This window comes from Rhipicephalus microplus, unplaced genomic scaffold (genome assembly GCF_043290135.1).
Source record: "Rhipicephalus microplus isolate Deutch F79 unplaced genomic scaffold, USDA_Rmic scaffold_90, whole genome shotgun sequence".
Taxonomy (NCBI): domain Eukaryota; kingdom Metazoa; phylum Arthropoda; class Arachnida; order Ixodida; family Ixodidae; genus Rhipicephalus; species Rhipicephalus microplus.
Genome location: NW_027464662.1, coordinates 64262 through 84888, shown reverse-complemented (window position 1 = coordinate 84888; position 20627 = coordinate 64262). Strand labels below are relative to the sequence as shown.

The 20627-nt window shown below is 45.2% G+C and overlaps 1 protein-coding gene across 1 annotated transcript in view; it reads right to left on the bottom strand.

The window, feature by feature from the left end:
* Nucleotides 1-19409, bottom strand: part of LOC142790265 (uncharacterized) — a 65339-nt gene extending 45930 nt beyond the window's left edge. The window contains exons 1-3 of the mRNA XM_075885222.1: nucleotides 19177-19409; nucleotides 15254-15369; nucleotides 6320-6468 (exon numbers count right to left, since the gene is read on the bottom strand). Of these exons, the coding sequence (XP_075741337.1) occupies nucleotides 6320-6468; nucleotides 15254-15369; nucleotides 19177-19409 (498 nt within the window). The remainder of the gene's footprint in view (nucleotides 1-6319; nucleotides 6469-15253; nucleotides 15370-19176) is intronic.
* Between the last annotated feature and the right edge of the window lie 1218 nt (nucleotides 19410-20627).

The window sequence follows — 20627 nt, the reverse complement described above, 5'->3', positions numbered from 1 at the left end:
CTACTTACGCTGCCTTTTTTTCATGACTAGAGTGACCTAGAAAAGGGGGAGTGTCCAAAGCGCCGGTTCCCGCGTGGGCCTTCCGCGCTCGAGAGCGTGCGGGAAGCGAGGGGCGTCTGCTACGCGCTGCAGTTTTTTGCGCTGGGATTCTACAAAGCGCACTGGAAATCTACTGAGTTTCATAATACAGCGCAGCTTACCCGCCTTTAGGCGTGGTTTTAGTGTCTGGAGAAACTAGAGAATGTCAAAGCTCACGTGTCAAGTGGCATCAGCGTGGTGTAGTGATAGAGCTTGAGAACGTTGGTGCGTGCGTAAAAATGCGCAAAGTGAACAGGCATAAGAAAGGAACGAAAAAAAAAACTTCATCGCACGACTAATCGAGGAATAGAATTGTGCATGCAAGAGTTAGGAGTAACGAAAAAAAAAAGGTAATTCACCTCGCGCAGTGACCAACTCACTCAACACTATACCGGGTGTTCAAAGTTAGGCTTTATGATTTTTTTCAAACCTAGGCGCTCGAAGTCACGTCAGAACTACTTGTGCAGATAAGTTAGGCGGCGAGGAATACAGACGTTTAGATGATAATTATCGTTGTCAGCAGCCCAATTAACTTAAATTAAATAAATAACATTTACTGGCTGTGGTAAGTTGGCATGTTTATACTGAAAAAAATGTAGGCAGTGGTGTTTCTGCACAGTTTCTGTTGGAAGATTTTTTCTAGCACGTCTCTGCTCCGAGATGACTCCAAAATTTAATTGTCTCTCACATGATTACGCGTGCTAGAGGGTGAGGGCCCGCGCAATGCTCCTTCTTAAGCTGACGCATCTGTTGCGTGTGATGTTTAGGCTGTGAAGAAGGTGTAAGCGTAGACATTGGTGATAACTGTTAGCCTTGCCCTCTTGGCCGTCGAAATCAAAGATTGAAGAAGCCTTGCGACCAGTGTCGTAACACGCAACTGCAGAGCCTCTAACGATAGTGGCAGATACTATGGCGATATAATGTCGCTATCGGAGAATCTGTATGCCAGTGCGCGAGTTAATAATTACTAGAGATGCGTGCCTCGTCGTTGACTCGGCTACGCGAATAGCGTAGCTGCTGATGTCCGAGTACTGTAACTTTCATTGAAATCAAGAGCAACAACTCTACCAATACTAACTGAAACAGTTTTTTTCCTTGCTAACGCATATTTCCTGCTGCTAAATAAGTTTATTTTGGTCAGCCACAAACCTCATCGAAATTCTTTGCCTCTCAAGAAGTCAATGCCCCAAGAAGTGTTCCAAATGCTTGCCTACGACAGCAACGGAAAACATGAACCGCTCTCGCGTCGACTCGATGACTCGGCGCACTACTTCTGCAGTAATACTCGGACAGACAGATGTTATTCTGTCCTTCATGTCATTAACATCGCTGGGCTCTGTTGCGTAAACTCGATCTTTACCTTAGCCCCAAAGGGAAAAGTCATCCGGGGAAAGGTCAGGAGATTTTGGTGGCCAAAAGATTGCTTTTGCACGCCCAATACACTGTCGTGGAAAACATCTGTCCAACCAGTTCTTCACCCTAGTAAACAAATGTGGTGGTGGTCCATTGTTCTGAAGCCGTATTTGGTGCAGGTCGCTCAGGGAAACACCGCAGACAAGGTCATGAACGACAACACCTAATATTTCTTCTGTGTACATCTTTTCGTTCAAGTAGTCCTCAAAAAGTGAGGTCCGATGGTACTGTCCCCAAGTGTGCCGTACCACACACTCACACTCCAGCAAACTTGATGCTTGTGCTGTCTCAGCCAGTGTGGGTTTTCTCGTGCCCAATAATGGGCGTTGTGAAAATTAACACTTCCATTTCGGCAAAACCGAGCTTCATCAGTCCAAATGATTCTGTGCAAGAAGTCATTTTCTTGATTAGTTTTGATGAGGCCCCAGTTGCAGAAGTCAACTCACCTTTCCAAGTCCACCTTATTTAGGTCCTGATGAAGGTTAATGTGATGTGTATGGATCTTATACTTTCTTAGAGCATTTGTGAATTTTCCGACACTGCGACCGAACTGATCGGCAATCTGTCAAATGATGAGCTCTGGCATCAAGGTTACGTACGTGACAACGTCGATTTTAGAGTCTTCATCAACGTTTGCCTTTGTGGTCCATCTTGGAAGGTGGACAGAGCCGGTAGTGCAAAAGTGTCGAAATAGGTTTATAAAAACGGGCCTTGTTGGAAGGGTACGGTGTGGGTAACAAAACGCGTAAAGCTCTAATGCTAAACAGCGTTGCCATTCATTTCAGCCATAGCAAGTACCACGACTACTTTTTTCTTGGTAGAATACTTCACGCCAGAAACAGCCATATTACCTCGAAGGAACTCCACGTGGAATTCCTTGGAGTACCTTCAATGCAGGAACGCCGTGCTACCGGAGGCACCCTACAACAAGACAGCCAAGCTAACGCGTTCACAACAAGATGTCTTCGTGTTATCAAAAGTCACGAAAAAACATCGCGAAAAATGGTCTCTTGTTATCGCGTTTATCAGGATCATGCGTAAGGCTCATGACACACCGCGCTGTCACATTTTGATTTCGCCGGCCGAGAGGGCAAGGGCAATTGGTATAATGTATGTCTACGCTTCCACTTTTTTCACAGACTAAACACCACACGCAAGAGATGCGTCACTTTAGGGAGGAGCTTTGCGTGTATACCTACACTCTTTTGCATGGGAATCATGCGAAAGACAATTAAACTTTGAAACCACATATCTCGGAGCACAGGTGTGCTAGAAAAAAATCTTTCAACTGAAACTGTGTACAGACACCACTGCCAACATTTTTTTCAGTATAAACATGCCAACTTACCGCAGCCAGCCAAAAGTTAGTTAATAAATTTTAGCCCATTGGGCTGCTGACAGCCATAATAATCATCTTTCTGTCCCTCTGGCCACCTAACGTATTTGCAAAAGTGGTTCTCACGTGTCATCGAGCACCTACTTTTGGAAAATCATGGAGAATAACTTTGAACACCTGGTATATGAGGACCGGTGCTCATGCATAGTTACCAATGATTTTTTATAGCCATACACCCGCCATTTTATTTAATAATTTGTTGGCCTGAACTAGCACATCATCATAAACACAGCACATTGGGAAGACGTCAGGCAAAGTAGAAGAGTAAGAAGGACTGTACGACCGCAAATTAGTTGGCTTATACTTTCGCTCCTGAGGTAGCGTACAAAGCTCGCCGAGCGCAAGATTTGAACTAAACTCCAACATTTGAAAGAAAAAAAAACGCCAAGCAAAGTTACATCACTCTACATGTTCGTGCATGAAAGGCATACTATAGAAAATGCGCTACTAATATCCACCTACCATGAAAGTTACAAATACGCCTATTCTGCCTGTACAAGTTGAATAGCAGCCTGAACAAAATCCGGGAGGTTTACAAATGTGGAAGTATAATATTTGAACAAGTTTTGCAAATGGCTCTTAGTGTTTGGCCGGCTAGCAGATTTTACAAAAAAAAATGTATAGGAGTAATTAGATGAAATTCAATTGTTCCCGCTGCAATTGACGGCGCGTCAACAGGGCACGTGGCTGCAACTTACTGCTTTTTGAGAGAAAGTCAATATAGCGAACAATACCATTTTTTTTTGCTTAGACTGCAGTATTGACACAGCTCAAAATTTCCCTATTAACTGAGACCGTATGCCTGTCATATATTGCATAAATATAAATGGATGGCCTAGTAGGTAAATGAAGCCTTATGTGTACCATGGGCATATGGTTGACTATTACTTTTCTTTCCGGGTGATTGCTCGTAATATTAACTGCGGCTTACATGGCGGTGCACTATGATTGTATAATTTATTTTAGTTGGTCCTGTTTTTTTTTTTTCAAGGTGAAGGCCTTAGCTGCCTCATCAAACACAGGAATCAACCGCCGGCGTCCCATGTCATCAACACGAGGAATGCACAAATGTTATCACGTGATGACGTCACAGATTGATAAAATTTGTAACTGGATCATGCGGTCATTCAATGTGTGTGTCATATGATGACGCTATAACTTTACGTGGTCACTTTGCGTTGCCTCCATGGGCCGGTCACGGAAGCCATGTAAGACCAAGTGACGTGAATAAACATTGCATTGTCTTCAATCAAGGGGGCAGTGCGAAACCACATTAGGTGTGGAAAACTTTCGAAGGGAGGGGGGAGGGGGTAAAGGAAGACAAACAAAGAGGAACAGGGCGGTCGCCGTCGAGCCGTCCTTGAAAAATTAACAATGCACCTTGTGAGTCATTTTTGTGTGTAGTTTACCTACGCGGTCGTTTCTCTAAAATTTAGAGGTAAGTCCTAAATCGTGAAACTGATGTTGGGGATCACGTTTTCAATCCCTGGTGTTGTCAAGTGATCAGACCACGAATCATCAGATTTATTTCTGGCCGAAGGAAGTGGGCTTGCGCGTTCCATACGATCAGTCGTTACGCGTATCACAAGCATGTCAAGTTAGTGTTGCCATGACCAAGTGAACGAGACGCGAGAATTACGCGAGTTGTTTTTTTTTTCTTTTGGTGCCATGCAGAGACAATCCACTCAAGGAAAAGGCTTGAAACGGCAGAGCGCTGAAAGCCGCCATGTAAAACAAATCTATTGAACGAAATTAAAGAGCCCCGCCGCGGTGGTCTAGTGGCTGAGGTACTCGGCTGCTGACCTGCAGGTCGCGGGTTCGATTCCCGGCTGGGGCGGCTGCATTTCCGATGGAGGCGGAAATGTTGTAGGCCCGTGTGCTCAGATTTGGGTGCACGTTAAAGAACCCCAAGTGGTCAAAATTTCCAGAGCCCTCCACTACGGCGTCTCTCATAATCATATGGTGGTTTTGGGACGTTAAACCCCACAAATCAATCAATCAACGAAGTTAAAGAAATAATATGTGAGGTGTTGAAAGCCGTTACTAAGAGGTAGCCATTTACTATATACCTGCTTATATGCGTGTGAAGTGCGTTATGGCGACCCAGCGAGAGCATATGGGGGAGCGGCCAATCGTCGGAAGATGAGGCAGAAGAAAGAGCTCGTTATTCGGCGAGACAAGAAAAATGGGTGTGGGGGGGGGGGGTGAGAAGGAAAATTTGAAACGTGGTCAGAACAGGCTCGGTGGCTGCCGAACCCGCATCATACCATGTCCTGGTCATCTTTGCAATCTGCAGCTCATTCTCTTCTGCAACACGTTTATGTTCGCCATTCTACCAGAAAATAAATTCACTACCTTCACTCAAAACGGGTGTGCGCAGAATTTGTCTTAAAACGGGCGCGCAAGTACTGATAATTGCCTCTGCAAAACAGCTGTAAGAAAATATACAAGATTCCCGCTTCAGAACTATACAAAACGTGTTTTCTGTGTTGTGAGCCGCAACAGTATAGTGTTGAAGTGACGCAATATTACATCTTGCCTATAGCAGCGCAGCGTTGGCTAATAGCGGCCGAAATATCGGGCGTGTAGCAGACGCCCTTTGCTTGGACGCGGCTTTCAGCATGGAGAAAGCCCATGAGTCCTGAGGAATACAGGAGCCTTAATGAGTTCGGCACTGCAGCGCCACGGTGCGGGAGCTCACCGCAAAAGGCCCCTCACTCTTCCAAAGTATTTGCGTGTTGGACACTTCTTCTATCCTAGTCACAGTACGACACCACAGGACGTGACATCAATAGCTAAGCCGCTCAAAGCCAAAATTACTAAGCACGTTCTTGAAAAAAATATACATGTATATCGTTGTCAGATATCTTCGTTTCAATAAGAAGACATAAAAGCTACCTACTGAAATGTCGGCAAGCCTGTCTTAGATGCCCACGCCATAAAATTTTCTAAATATACGATATAGAGGGAACTCTGGCGCTAGTGTCTATGGGAGCTGCAACGCACGGCCCTTCAGTGAGCATGGGAGTGATGGGTTTTGGGTAGTACACTGATTTGTCCAACCCTCGTACTTCTGGCTGTGTGCGTGTTCGTATGGCTTTTAGCTGTTTTTTCACGAAAAAACAATCAGCAAATGTTCAGTGGTTGCCCTTCACTACCTTATTTTTTTAGGCTTACCATTTCGAATCAGGTCACGAAGTTCACAAGGGTTCATTCATTCTTTCGAAACGAAATCAAAACACATTAATAAAAGAAGTCACAAGTGTGGTTCGCCACCCGCAAGTAGGAAACCTATGCAAAACCGTGTACTACTCATCATTTCCTTGCTCGCTGAACTGTCGCAGTGGGAGAGTCCTTTTAGGAAACTCTATGACTCATGCAAACCTCTTGTGTGATCACTTAGGGTCACAGAAAAGACCTGTGGCTGTTCACCTGCTTGGCAGAGATGACGTATCTGTGAGTGGCTGTCATCGTGATGGTGCGTGGCAGACCTCCTGAGAAGCTGCCGGAGTCGTGCACCGTGGCCATGATTACTTGGTTGCCCATAGGATCGCGACCCGCGTTTACTGTCATCGTCAAGGCTGAAATGTAGATAAAGTGGCGCGGATATTTCTGACACTGCCGAACAGCGTCGAATCTACACTTCTCGTAAACAGAGTGGAAAGGCAAATTGCTATTGAGTTACAATTATAAACTACTATATCATAATCATCATCATCATCATAATCATCATCATCAGCCGGTGTGTCCAGGGCACGACTGAAACCTCTCGAGGCCGGTTTACCCCTCCTGAGCGAGTTGCTTTCAGTTTACCTGTTCTCAATTACGTCACTACACCGAAGCCTTCCTCGACTGCGTTTCTCATTCATTATATTGCGCGCTGGTTATTTTTTCTACGCATTTCATGGATGGCCATCACAGATTCATTTTTTTCGTTTGATGTCATCAAAGATATCTGAGACCCTTGTTTGTTACGTGACCCGTTCTGCCGTCCTCAGGTCTCGTCATATTACTACTGACATTATATCTAGTACATTATATGAATGTATGTACATGTGTAACGTCATGTGTAATCCTAAACGTATTATTGATCTTGTTGTGTTTACTCCTGGTATTGTATACACCTCATACTGTATTCTTTTTTGCCCACCCCTACAAAATTGCCTATTAATTCTTGTAAGAATCTGAACAAACTATAAAAAAAGAAATGTTCGCCATGGACCGCCATTTTTGCGATCCGGTGTCACTCTGTTGAAAACATGCCACTTTCCCTCACTGACCAGCGGGTGCGTTTGAACATGAAAAGAGTTGCTTTTAGCGCCGCGAAGCAGCACTGACTGGGGTATTCGTCTGCAGTCGTTCGGCGCTGATGTTTGACCAGCTACCGTGTCCCCCCTGAACTAGATTTATACTGCTTCGGCTGTGATCCGAAGCAACGAACCATTCCCACAATATATATATATATATATATATATATATATATATATATATATATATATATATATATATATATGTATATATATGTATATATATGTATATATATGTATGTATGTATATATATATATGTATATATATGTATGTATGTATATATATGTATGTATGTATATATATGTATATATATGTATGTATATATATATATATGTATATATATATATGTATATATATATGTATATATATATATATATATATATATATATATATATATATATATATATATATATATATATATATATATATATATTGTTACGGGTGAGAGATGTTTATTGTACAGGCGGGATGATGTATGATTGCAGAAGTCGGGCCTGACACAGAACACATTTACTTCTATTTTCTCTACCCCACTTCAACGAAAGTCCTGTATCATTTCCCCCGTTGCAGATGATGCCCACTGGGCGAGTTAGTCAGTGTCGCGTGTGGTATGGCTTCAACCGGGCGACATGTACGACGTCAGTTTTCCTGGACCGATGGCCGGAAGATGTGAGGCATGACATCGCGTACGTAACGTCGCTAAGGCGCAACAAAACGACGAAGGGACCTGTATTGCAGGCCAGAAACTTTTGATATAAGCCACTCTTGCGGCATGGGGTCCACAGCCACACAATATTACCTTTGTTGTACGGCACATGTTGATGTCGCTTATTGTAGTGAGCCTTTGAACGGTCTTGTGCTGCGAAAGTCCGGAGACGCGCGACGCGCCGTGCCTCTTTTGCGCGACAGACTGTCTCTGCAAGGAATGGGCTTTCTTGCTCTGAAAACGGGAGAAATGTATCGAAGGTAGTACGTGGCTCACGAATGTAGAGAAGGTAAAATGGGCTAAATCTGGTGGTCTCTTGTAGCGCAGTGTCGTAGGTGTAGGTCATAAACGGTAAAACTGCGTCCCAGTTTTTATGCTTGGAATCAACGTACATAGCGAGCATGTTGATCAGCAGCCTCCTGTTGACACGCTCAGCCGAACCGTTCGTCTATGGATGGTATGAAGTGGCGTGACAAAACGGGGAAGCAGACCGGTGAATCAACTCTTTCACGACGTCGGCTACAAACTGCCGGCCTCGGGCACTGATGATGGCACGAGGGGGCCCATGCCGGAGGATGATGTAGCACAGCAGGAAGTCACAAACGTGATCGGCTGTTGCGGCAGAGATCGCTGCGGTTTCAGCATACCAAGTGAGGTGGTTACACAGACATGATCCAGCGGTTTGTTGTGATAGATCGTGGGAAAGGGCCCATCAAGTCAATACTGACGAGCTCGAAGGGAAACATGGAGATTGTATGGGATGGAGAAATCCTGGCGGCGCGCTGGTTGAACTCTTGTAGAGCGGACAATGCTCACAGCTGGTCACGTATTTAGCTGTAGCCTGACGCATGCGGGGCCAGTAGAAACGTTTCAGTGTGCGGTGACAGGTCTTGGCGAACCCCATTAGCCCAGATGTTGGATCGTCGTGCATAACTTGCAGCACTTTTGGTCGCAAGGATTTGGGGACAACGAAAAGTAGGCGGGCCCCCTTTGCAGCAAAATTTGGCTTGTAAAGAATGTCATCCTGCATGAGACGAATGGGCTCTGATGCGGCTTACCGACGGCAGATGAGAAAAAAGAAGCCAGACTACGGTCTTGACGTTGTTCTGTACGGAACGCTTCCAAATCTGGAAACCGTGAGTCAAGAGCGGCCAGACAGTCGTCTAAATTGTCGGCATCGCATTCAGTCGTGGGAAGGGGAAGTTGCGATAAACAGTCAGCGTCCGCGTGACAGCGGCCACTCTTGAAGCAAACATCAAAGTCATATTCTTGCAAACGGAGCGCCCATCGTGCAACACGACCGGTTGGATCTCGTAGACCAGTGAGCCAACAAAGTAAGTGGTGGTCTGTGACGAAGGAGAATCAGCGGCCATAGATGTATGGGCGAAACTTGTGCACGGCGAAGACAGATGCCAGACATTCTTGCTCTGTAACAGTAATTGCGCTCAGCTTTACTCAAACAACGGCTCGCGTAGGCAATGACATGTTCGGCGGCGCCGTGACGCTGAACTAATACTGCGCCGATACCAATTCCGCTGGCGTCACTGTGCACCTCAGTTGGGGCTGATGCGTCGAAATGACGAATAATAGGCCCAGAAGTGAGTAGAAGCTTCAGCTGAGAAAACGATGACTCGCACTCTTTCATCCACTTGAAGGGTACGTCTTTGTTTAGCAGATGAGTAAGAGGCTCAGCAACATCGGCGAAGCTAGGAACAAAACGCCGGAAATACGAACCCGGGCCCAGGTAACTTCGGAGTTTTCGTATCGAGCGTGGTTAAGGGAAAGTGCTGACCACGGTGATTTGTGGGGATCAGGCCGAACGCCATGTTTGTCTACAAGATGGCCAAGAACTAGAGTTTCACAATCACCAAAATGGCACTTTTCGGTATTCAAGATAAGTACTGCTTTCTCAAAGTACGTGAGAACGACATGAAGTCGATGGTTGTGTTCTTCAAACGTGCGGCCAAAGATCACGTCATCAAGATAGCAAAGACATACTTCCCATTTTTAAGTCACGGATAACTGTGTCAATAAAGCGCTCAAGCGTGGCTGGAGCGTTACATAGACCAAATTGCATGACGTTAAATTCAAATAAGCCATCTGGAGTTATAAAAGCCGTTTTTTCTTTATCAGCACAGTGCATGGGGATCAGCCAATATCCAGATCTTAAGTCTACGGAAGAAAAGTACGAAGCAGGGTGCAAACAATCGATAACGTCGCCGATGCGGGTAAGTGGATATACGTCTTTTTTTTGTAACTGAGTTGAGTCGCCGGTAATCTACACAAAATCTCCAAGACCCATCTTTCTTTTTTACAAGTATAAGTGGTGCTGTCCAGGGGCTAGACGACTCTTGTATAACTTTCTTAGAGAGCATTTTTCTCACCTGCTCAGCAATAAGTTTACGCTGATTGATTTGTGGGGTTTAACGTCCCAAAACCACCATATGATTATGAGAGACGCCGTAGTGGAGGGCTCCGGAAATTTCGACCACCTGGGGTTCTTTAACGTGCACCCAAATCTGAGCACACGGGCCTACAACATTTCCGCCTCCATCGGAAATGCAGCCGCCGCAGCCGGGATTTGAACCCGCGACCTGCGGGTCAGCAGCCGAGTACCTTAGCCACTAGACCACCGCGGCGGGGCAATAAGTTTACGCTCTGACGGAGATACTCTGTATGGTCTCTGACGAATAGGATGGGCGGAACCAGTATCAGTCGCTTGACGAATGCGTGAAGGTGGTGCAGAAATTCAGTGGCTATTTAGTGCGAAATCAAAAACGGATGCATGGTAGGAGAGGATCTGAACTATTGCTTGTCTCTTCTCTGGCGATAGTGACTTATTCACCATATCCATGAATATGTCATCATTAGGACAAGCCACATCAGACGCATTTTCTTTTTTTCCTTTCGTTGCTAACGACTCCAATGTTAACGTTGCTCCTGATGTCGAATTCAAACACGGCAAGCCTCATTCCACCAGGCAGTAAAATCGGCTCGAAAGAGGAGTTGACCACCCATACCAAGGCTTTTCCAGTACTTGCAGAAATCACGCAATGCGGTACAACCACATCCTTTTTCGCACAGCTCAGCTGGATTGGGTGAAATATAACGTCAACGTTATCTGCTGTGATACCGCCAACATCAACAGGCACTTGAACTATCGACTGGGTCGGCAAAACTGTATCATCAACGACTGCGATAGTGTGTTGGCAGCGCGTGGACTCTTCACAAAAACCAGATAGTAAAACTTCACCAGCGTTGCAAAACACAGTGGCTCCACATTCTTTCAAAAAATCTATTCCCAGGTTACCGTCATGAGTAGAATTCAGAACTGCAAAAGCTGCCTTAAACAATTTAACACCGATAGTAACAGTTGCAGTACAAACTCCCACAGGGTGCAACGGTTCTCCACTCACTGCACGAAACGTTGTCTGGCTTCCCCAAGAGAACATCACTTTCTTGCCAAGACTAGTCTTAAAATTGCTCCTCTTGACGGAAACAGTTGCTCTTGTGTCGACTGACACGGACGGGAGGACACGATATAGAAGAACACTGACCCTATTTTGTAGCATGGAAACTGGTGCAGGTATATTTGTACGCTGTGAAAAATGTCCGGTGACCTCACATCGGCCGCTGCGTCTAGTTTCCCGGCGGAGGAAGAGAAGTGAGACGCCGACAACTTGGTGATGGTTACCGATGCTGGCGGGAGGAGGCTAGTGGCGTCATACTCCGCACATAAGCCGGTGAATCGCTGCGGAAGGTCTGTTGGAAGTCGGTTCGGTAGTATCCGTTCGGTGGCCAGCGATAGTGTCTCCGAGTACCTGTGCACCGTGAGGATGCCGGGAGTCGTTGATACTGCGGCAGAGGTGACCAACGCCGCTCTGAGCAGAAACGGGCGAATGTCCACGATCGTCGCAGTAAAAGCACACATGTGCTTCACGCCCCACTCGCTGCTGAACATGGTCAGCGGGATAGTCTTGCCAGGCTGCCCTATCGGGGAGTGGCCTTTGCACGGAGTCGTTTCGTGGATCAGACATATAGGCATGGCGACGCGGCTGTACCGGCGTCCTTGAGTCGACGAAGCTCGCAACGTTGATGGACGCAGGCGGGGGGCCGCGTGGCGTATAAGAACCGTGGCCATGTGCTATCGACGGCGCAGCAGCGCCCCGCCGATCAAGTTCTTCGCGCACTATTGCTCGTATTCTTGACACCAGATCGCTGGGTGGAGGGATCACGTCGGTGCTGGCGACCGTTGTGACGTTGGGGAGTCTACCATACTTTGCTGAAATACGCCGAGCTTTAAGGGCCTCAAATGTTCGGCAATGTCAGATGATGTCATTGGCCGAGTGCAAGTCATACTTTCCGCTAAGGTAGTGATAGATATCCTCCGGATTGCCCTTATGGCGATGCCCGACCTCATCCTCATCAGTAATTAGTGGGACCACACTTTTGCAAAGCTTGACAACTTCTTCAATATACATCGTACATGTCTCCCTAGGGACTTGAGCACGTTGGCTCAGGGTCTGCTCATCACGCTTCTTTATCATGGTCGAATCTCCAAAACACTTCTTGATTTCATCCACGAAGTTCGCCCACGTAGTTAAATTCTCCTCATGGTTCTCGTACCACATCAACGCGATTCCCTCAAGAAATAGTGTCGAGGGTAGGGGGGTCCTCCATTCTTCAGGGGACTAGTTATCGTTTACTTAAACCCATCAGTTTAACTAAGGGTCCGGAAGGGTGAGGCAAAGGCCTTAGTTCACCGGCGGAGACATGTGGTGGTGATCTTCGGCGCGGACGTTTAGCACAAGAGCGGATGAAGTTACGACCGAAGGTAGGAATGTCATGCCAGTAGTAACGGTATCGAAGCCTTTGCTAGGTCTTGATGACTCCAGCGTGGCCATATTGTGGGTCAGCGTGCAAAGAGGAACAGATCCCCGACCCCAAGGCTCGCGGTACGACGACCAGTCACTTGCGTCCCTGTAGTGCATTGTTGTGACGATAGAGAACCGTGTCACGGATCGAGAAGTGTGGAACTTGGTGCCGACACATTCGCGTCTTTGGGACTTCAGAAGTGCCGGAGAGATGATTGAGAAGAGACGAAGGCCGCGGGTCATTGCGTTCTTCGATAGCAATGGTGTCAAAGACAAGAGATTACAATGTGGGCTCATAAGCGGAGTTAGCTGGGACGTTTTTAGAAAGAGGGGAACCGGAAAGAGTGTCGTCATCAGCATGCTTCCGCCCTGAACAATAAACCGCGCGTATGCCATGATCTTGTATTTTCAACGCCCAGCGAGTGAGGTGGCAAGTTCGGTTTTAAACGCTGAAAGCCAGCACAGCGCATGGTGGTCGGTCACGAGATCTAAAGAACGGCCATATATGTGGGCAAAACTTGCCAAGCGCCCACAAAATGGCAAAACACTTCTTTTTTGTGGCGCTGTAGTTGCTCTCTGCCTTGCTGAGTGCTGAGTGCTTTGTTGAAGTTAAGCGCTTGTGTTGTGTGTTCTTTGTAATAGTGGCGGCGCTTCTTAGCAAGATGGACGCTTACATCAGTATTTTTTATGATCCATCAAACCGTATGCTCCCCTGCATTAGCACTTTTTAACTTGCACCCTAAAGTAATTTTCCATACAATAAAAATGAACCAAATGTTCAATATGTTCAATATGTAAGTTGTTTGATCGGTAAATATTAGAACAATTTGCTCGGGTTCGCTGTGGACGGCGTAAGCTTTGGCGGATGGGATAACTGTGTTGTCCAGTTTCTTTGTTGTGCTCGTACAATTTTTTGCTGTATGTGATTTTTACCATTTTATTGTAGAGGACTTGATCAGCACGAAACATATTATATTTTTCAAATAGAGGTTCTGTCCTCAAGTTTGCGTAATTTCCTTTGTTATTGGAGTACAGGTGGAGAACTCTTTTGTGTAAAAGTACAAGCTTGTTATAGTTAGTTTTCGTAGTTGTTCCCCACACCAGAGCTCCATAGCAAAACTTAGAATGAAACAAGGCAACTGTATAGCTGTTGTTTCAACCATAGAGGAATCTGTTTAGAATCAGCTAGATGAATCTTAGATTAATTTCCTTCTCTATTCATATATTCATGGTGTTGAAATTAACGTCATTAGACTGCCTGGAGTACAGTTCATCAATCTAAGTTTATTCACTTTAGTTACTAACAGAGCATAGTAATGGGTGACCAGAAGTGCAGGTGAGTGCAAACCACTGGTACAGCAACTGAACGGGTATGAAATAAGCCAATCGGACCCCGACGCTTGGGAGCCAGGATTTCTCGACCAAGAATGTTGCTGCGTTTGATGAATGGCTTGCGATCAAATGAAAGTTTTGTGGTGCTGAACTGACATTTGCCATTGGGTGTAGCGAATAACAAAAAAAAAACATGATTGAAGCCGAATCTGTCGTCTATGTTTTTACATTTGCTGTCACCCACATATTTCCGAGTGACAAAATATTTCGTTCCACGTGGGTGTCTGTGTGTGTAGCACATTGTACCAATATACACAATTTTATTGGGCAGTATTCTGCGACTCCAAGGCGGCTCTACAATGTCTTCCATCGGCACTTCGTCGCGGGTCGTACAAACAACTGGTGTGCGAAATCATAGAAATGCTGCACTATGGGACCGAACAAGGACACAACGTTGTGTTCCAGTGGATACCAAGCCATTGCGGTATCTCTAGCGACGACCTCACCGATGAACCAGCCAGATATGAACACGTACAAAAAAACCTTGTTTCCGTACTTCATATAGGATTTACGCGGCTAGATACTTAAGTAAGCTGGCGCAGAGCATTACACTCCCGAAGTTTATGTCCTACTCGTACTGTGTGAGCTCTCCCCACGCTACTAATTGCAAAGCTGATTTTCGCTCTGTCGGAGTCTTTCTGACATCATGTAATAACGTGAATCATCACACCGTGTGCATGTACTGAGAACTAAGAATGACCGTCAAATTTTGGCTGTGCTGAATGGCAGCTGCACGCTCAAAGAGTATGTCATTCCAGAACGCAAATGGAAAGTGATTAGCATGAAAAACCGTTTTCGTGGGTAGAAAACTGTATAAGGCTATGATCGTCATGTGTATTCGCGTGTCATTGTTACGCGTCATGTGTATTTGTAAGTACTTGTAACTCATGCGCTTTAGGAATGCACTGTATTTTGGATGACTGGTCTTACACCTGGGTAACCATGGCATTTCCCGATTTCTCTCTCTTTCCACTTTTCCGTTCCGTTTTCTTTGTGAGGGGCAGCCAACGCAAGCCCATTAATCTTTCCAATATAATAATAATAAAGAATATAGCGTTCAGAAGACATGTGTAAAGTGCCACTCACTATATTTCCATGGCTCAGGGCATTCGGCGAATGCTGTTTCTCGGAGGTCTGCCGCCAAATCGAAGTCCATGGAATAGCAGACGGTGTGCAGCACATAGGTGTATGCGGCCTTCCACCTGAGAGGAGAGAGCCGCTTTTAAGGCAGCGCAATGGATCATTCCTCGCTAGATGATGCACAAACTCTTGTTTATTCGAGATCACTCCTGCAATGAAATCGTACCAACACGCTTATCTCCAAACCCTTTTACAGGGAGAAGAGTTGACGCCAATGCATGAATCAGAGTCAGGCCATGTTAGTACAGTAGTGCAGCGCATCAGTGCAGTCATTGCTCATTTCCTTTGTCGGCGCAGGTGAAGTGGCAGGGACCCGGGTACCGTGTGATGTCAGTGCAGGTTAAAAACAACAGATGTTGAATTTTTTTCTTAAGTGATTCTTAAAAGAGAGAAAAGAAGATAAATGTGATCCCCGTAATTTTCTGCATCCAACGCCTCAACAGTTGCTCACGAGGGACGAGGGTAAGAAGAGATAGAGAAAAAGGTAGGAAGAAGGACATAGAGACACACATACAAAAATAAGGAGAAGATAGCAAAGATGGACACAGTCGCAGGAGTGCGAGCACGGGGTACCGCTCAGCGAGAGCTTCACTGCGTCCGGAGATGGCGGAGGGAGAGCTGCTCTGCCCGAGCTGCGCTGTCGTCGGAGATCACGGGGGCACAATCGGTCCGCACGAAATCCAGCGAGTGAGTGCCCTCTCCTTTGCGGCGTCCCTCATATCGTGGTACGGGGACGTTGACTCTCTTCTTTCTTTTCCTCCTCTCACCTTGCTTTTCCTTTAACCCAGCTAAGATGCTTTTGGTTTGTCCTTTGCCTCTCAGTTTTCCTTCATTCAGTCATGGTTGAAGCCAAATATAAGAATTCAGTTGTACACAGGTGCGTTTTTTCTCGGGTGTTCAGAACTGTTACGCGTTCCTTACATTTAATTTACATAGGTTGCATAACAATGTCAACTTGTGTCCCTCACAAAACATTTCATTACCTAAAGACGAAAAAGTGTATTGCTGTCTGCTCGCTGTGAGCCAGAAAATCTGTGACCGCGCTTTGTCCTCTAAAAAGGGGAAGGTTTGTACTTGTACCTAGTTAACGAAGAGTGTGCATCCAACTGTCTTTATCAGGTAGGGTAGCTCAGTAGTGATGCACACGAGGAGTGAAAAGGAGGGAGGAATGGAAAGGAAAAAATTGCCAAATCTCACGCACAGTGGCGATTGACATGCTAAGTACTGATGAGGAAGGTTGATATGGCATTTTAAAATCAGCACAACATTACGAGGCGGATGTAAATTATGTCCTACATAATTTCAATGTCGCAGCCATCATGTTTGAACGAGCCATTTATCTTCGTTTCTATTCAGTCACGGAATACCAAATTTGCTATATGTGAAGCCAGCGAAACGACCGAGAGCGTGCTCTGAGCGTAGCATGTAGTCATGTTCTTACATGAAACGGATTTCATCATTATCATGTTTGCACGAGTCATATACCTTCATCATCCGTTCACGTCTCGTAATACCAAATTTGGTTTATGTGAAGCTAGCAAAACGACCACGAGCGCATCATGAGCGTAGTCCTGAATCATGACTTACATGCATCTCATAATTTTCGCATTAGGAACAGTCACTTTTGTTCGCCATGCACTCTTATCGTGTCATACCAGTTTTGCAATATTTCATGTGAACAAAACCACCGCACTAGCAGCAAGACCATGAAACGTAAATATATATGTGACGCAGGAGACGTGATGGCTGTAAGATGAACCATTTATTTGTCTTCGTCTTCCTCCTTCTCTACCATTCCACCACACCGTTCTCGTGTGGTTCGTCACACGCTTCCCCCCTCCCCCGAGAGAGACGTAGATGCAGGGGCGGATGATATCGTTTAAGTCTCCCGACATGAACGATGTCAGTCTGGCGACCGAGTGGAGCCACGCTGTGGTCGATCTCGTAGTTAACTGCCGAAATCTTGCGTATGATTGTATAGGGTCCTTCCATGATTGCGCTGAGTTTGCCGTGGTTCGGGTGCCAGGGTGTTTCATATTTTATTTTATTTATTTTTATTTATTTTAATACTGCCAACTTGCTTTACAAGCCATAGGCAGGAGTGGATTGTACACAAAAGAAAATGATGAACAATCTGTGAGAACGGTTCCAAACAAATCTGTGGAATAAAACTAAAAACAGTGTTGAACAATCTTTTCAGTATGTGAAACAAGAAACAACAGGTTCCAGTAAAACACACACGATAATACAGTTGAAAATACTGGTAAGAAAATACATGGACCACAGGGTGAAAAAATGTTTCAGTTTAGGACAAATAAAATAACTACAAGGGGAAAAAAAGAGAAGAATGTGCAAAAGAGCGCATGTTCACGCAGTAGTCTGCTCGACAACGATAAGAAGGGTGTAATGATTTTTGTTTCAATGTCGCACGCCATCTGGAAAGCGACAGACGCCACAGGAAACATCTCGGTCATAGATGAGCGAGAGCGTGCATAAACGACGACATGGTTGGGCTCTGTAATACATTTTCAGGCAATGCGTTCCATTCATGGATTGTACGAGGGAAGAACGATTTTTTGAACATGTTGGTTCGGCACGAGTATTCGATTAGTTTGAACGAATGAGATGAACGGGTTGGGCGCCTACTACACGGTTTAATATACAATTCCCTATCTATTTTGACATGTTGTCGATAAATCAGGTATAACATCTTGAGCCTGTCTCGATAGCGTCGTACCTCTAGAGTTTCGAGGTTCGCGTCCTGTAAAAGAGCACTGACGGATGTATGACGACGGTAAGAATTAAAGATAAATCTGACTGCTTTCCGCTGTATGTTTTCGATTTCGCTTACGTTTGATTGGGTGTAAGGGCCCCAGACAGGAGTAGCGTATTCTAGTAATGGTCTTATGAATGTCTTGTAGGCCAACAATTTTATATTGCTCGTAGATTTAGCCAAGGTTCTTCTCAGGTATCCAAGTTTCTTCATGGCCTTATTTTTAATGTGAGCTACATGGCTACTCCACCTAAGGTCCGACGTGATCACTAAACCGAGGTATTTATATTGCGTGACAGACGATAAGTTATGGCCATTAATGCTGTACACAAAAGGTAATGACTTCTGTTTGCGTGTTATGGTCATCGATACTGTTTTTCTGAGGTTAATGCTCATTTGCCATTCTAAACACCAAGTAGCTATAACTGATAAAGATGAATTTAGGATAGCCTGATCTGCCTCGCTGTGGATTTCATTGTAGAGTATGCAGTCGTCTGCAAACAACCGAATTTTAACTGGTATGTGTTGCACTATGTCATTAATGAACAGTAGAAAAAACAGGGGACCCAAGACTGATCCCTGTGGTATTCCAGACCGCACATCAGATGAGTCCGACTTTGCGTCGTCGACAACGACTGTTTGCCGCCTGTTTGTCAGATACGCCTCTGTCCATTGAAGTAGCTGGTCGTTTTTGAGAATGGGTTTTAGTTTTAATAGCAACTTTTGATGGGATACACGGTCAAAGGCCTTTTCAAAATCCAAAAATATTATGTCAATTTGACCTTGGCTGTCCAGTGTTGCCGCAATTTCATGTACGGTTTCCAGTAGTTGCGTTACGGTTGACATTCCGCGACGGAAGCCGTGTTGACGTGTGTCGCAGAGGCCATTATTTTCAATGAAGACTGAAATGTGCTTAAATATAATGTGCTCCATTAGTTTCGATGAGGTACAAAGAAGAGAGATAGGGCGGTAGGAGGACAGCAGTGAGCGGTCTTCTGATTTAGGGATGGGAATAATCTTTGCATGCTTCCAGTCGTGTGGTATTTCTGCACGTGAAAGTGATTTGTTGAAAATAATGCACAGATATTTGGCGCACCATTCCGCATATCTCCGGAGGAAAGCATTAGGTATTTCATCGACGCCTGGCGATTTTTTCACGTCAATGCCAAGAAGCAAGGACAGTACTCCCGCTTCGTTTATGTCGAGGGAGCTTATGGGCGGAGTAGCGTCTAGAACAGATATGCGTGGTATCTTGCCATCATCACTCGTGAACGCGGAGCAGAAGTACTCGTTCAGTGCATTTGCAATTCTGAGTTTGTCAGTCAACATGATACCATCAACACAAATATCAGACACGTGGGTCTTCTTTGGCGATAGATATCTCCAGAACTTATCCGGGGATGACTCAAGAAAGTTTTTCAGTGATACATTTTGATAGTGATCTTTAGCTTTTAATATGCCGTTTTTAAGCTGTCGGCGCAGGTTGGTTAGCTTATCAGAGTTTGCTTTTGATGGTCGTACCGTATGCTGCTTTCTCACTTTTTTTAATTTTCGCCCAAGACGCACAAGGTTTCTTGTCATCCACGGATTCGTTTCACACACATATTTTCGCTTTTTGGGCACAAAATTGTCGATACAGTTGTGAACAAGTTTTTTAAAGAAGCACCATAAGCTATGAACAGAGCCGTCATGTGATTCCGAAAGACATACAAATTTGGAAAACTCATTATCTAAAGCATCAAGTATGTCGACGTCGCTAGCATGTGAGTACACAGGAATTAAGTGTTGGCTTTTAGATGGTTTTAATCGGAAGTTTAACTCTAACGTAAGAGATGCCATTCTGTGATCTGAAATTCCCTCAAATATGTCGACTCTCGGATTGCGCTTGAGGACGTGGTCGTTTACCAGGAAAAGATCTAATATGTTAAGTGCGCGAGTCGGTTGTTTTACTAGTTGCGTCAGCCCATGAAAAAGAACGATATCGGTTAAAGGTTCTGCTGCTGCGCAAAGAGCATTAGGGAAATCAGTTGACCAGTCAACTGACGGGGCGTTGAAATCACCAGCAAGCAAAATGTTCTTACAATGCGTGCCAGCTGTACACAAAAATTCATTCAAATTGTCAAAAAATATGTCACAGTTTGGTGGGCGGTAAAAACCGGCGATTACGAGATGGAAGTCGTTTAAAAAGACTTTCGCAATGACGCATTCGGTGTCTGCTATGTCAGGGGATCTTTGAACATGCATGGACTCTTGAAACAACAGAGCGACTCCGCCCCCTCGGGAATCTCGGTCCTTCCTATATATTTTGTACCCTGGTGGTGTTATCTCGAAGTCTAAGATACCTGAGTGCAGCCAAGTTTCAGATATTATTACGACATGCGGCTCATGCGCCACTATAATACTTTGCAAGTCGCTAACTTTGTTTACGATGCTGCGAGCGTTCAGATTAATGATGCGGAAGTATTTTTGAGTGACCGAAGAAGTTCACTGTTTCTTCCTAGATTTTTTGTTGGCTGCTAAAACGGGAATTCTTTTCATCTCAGCAGC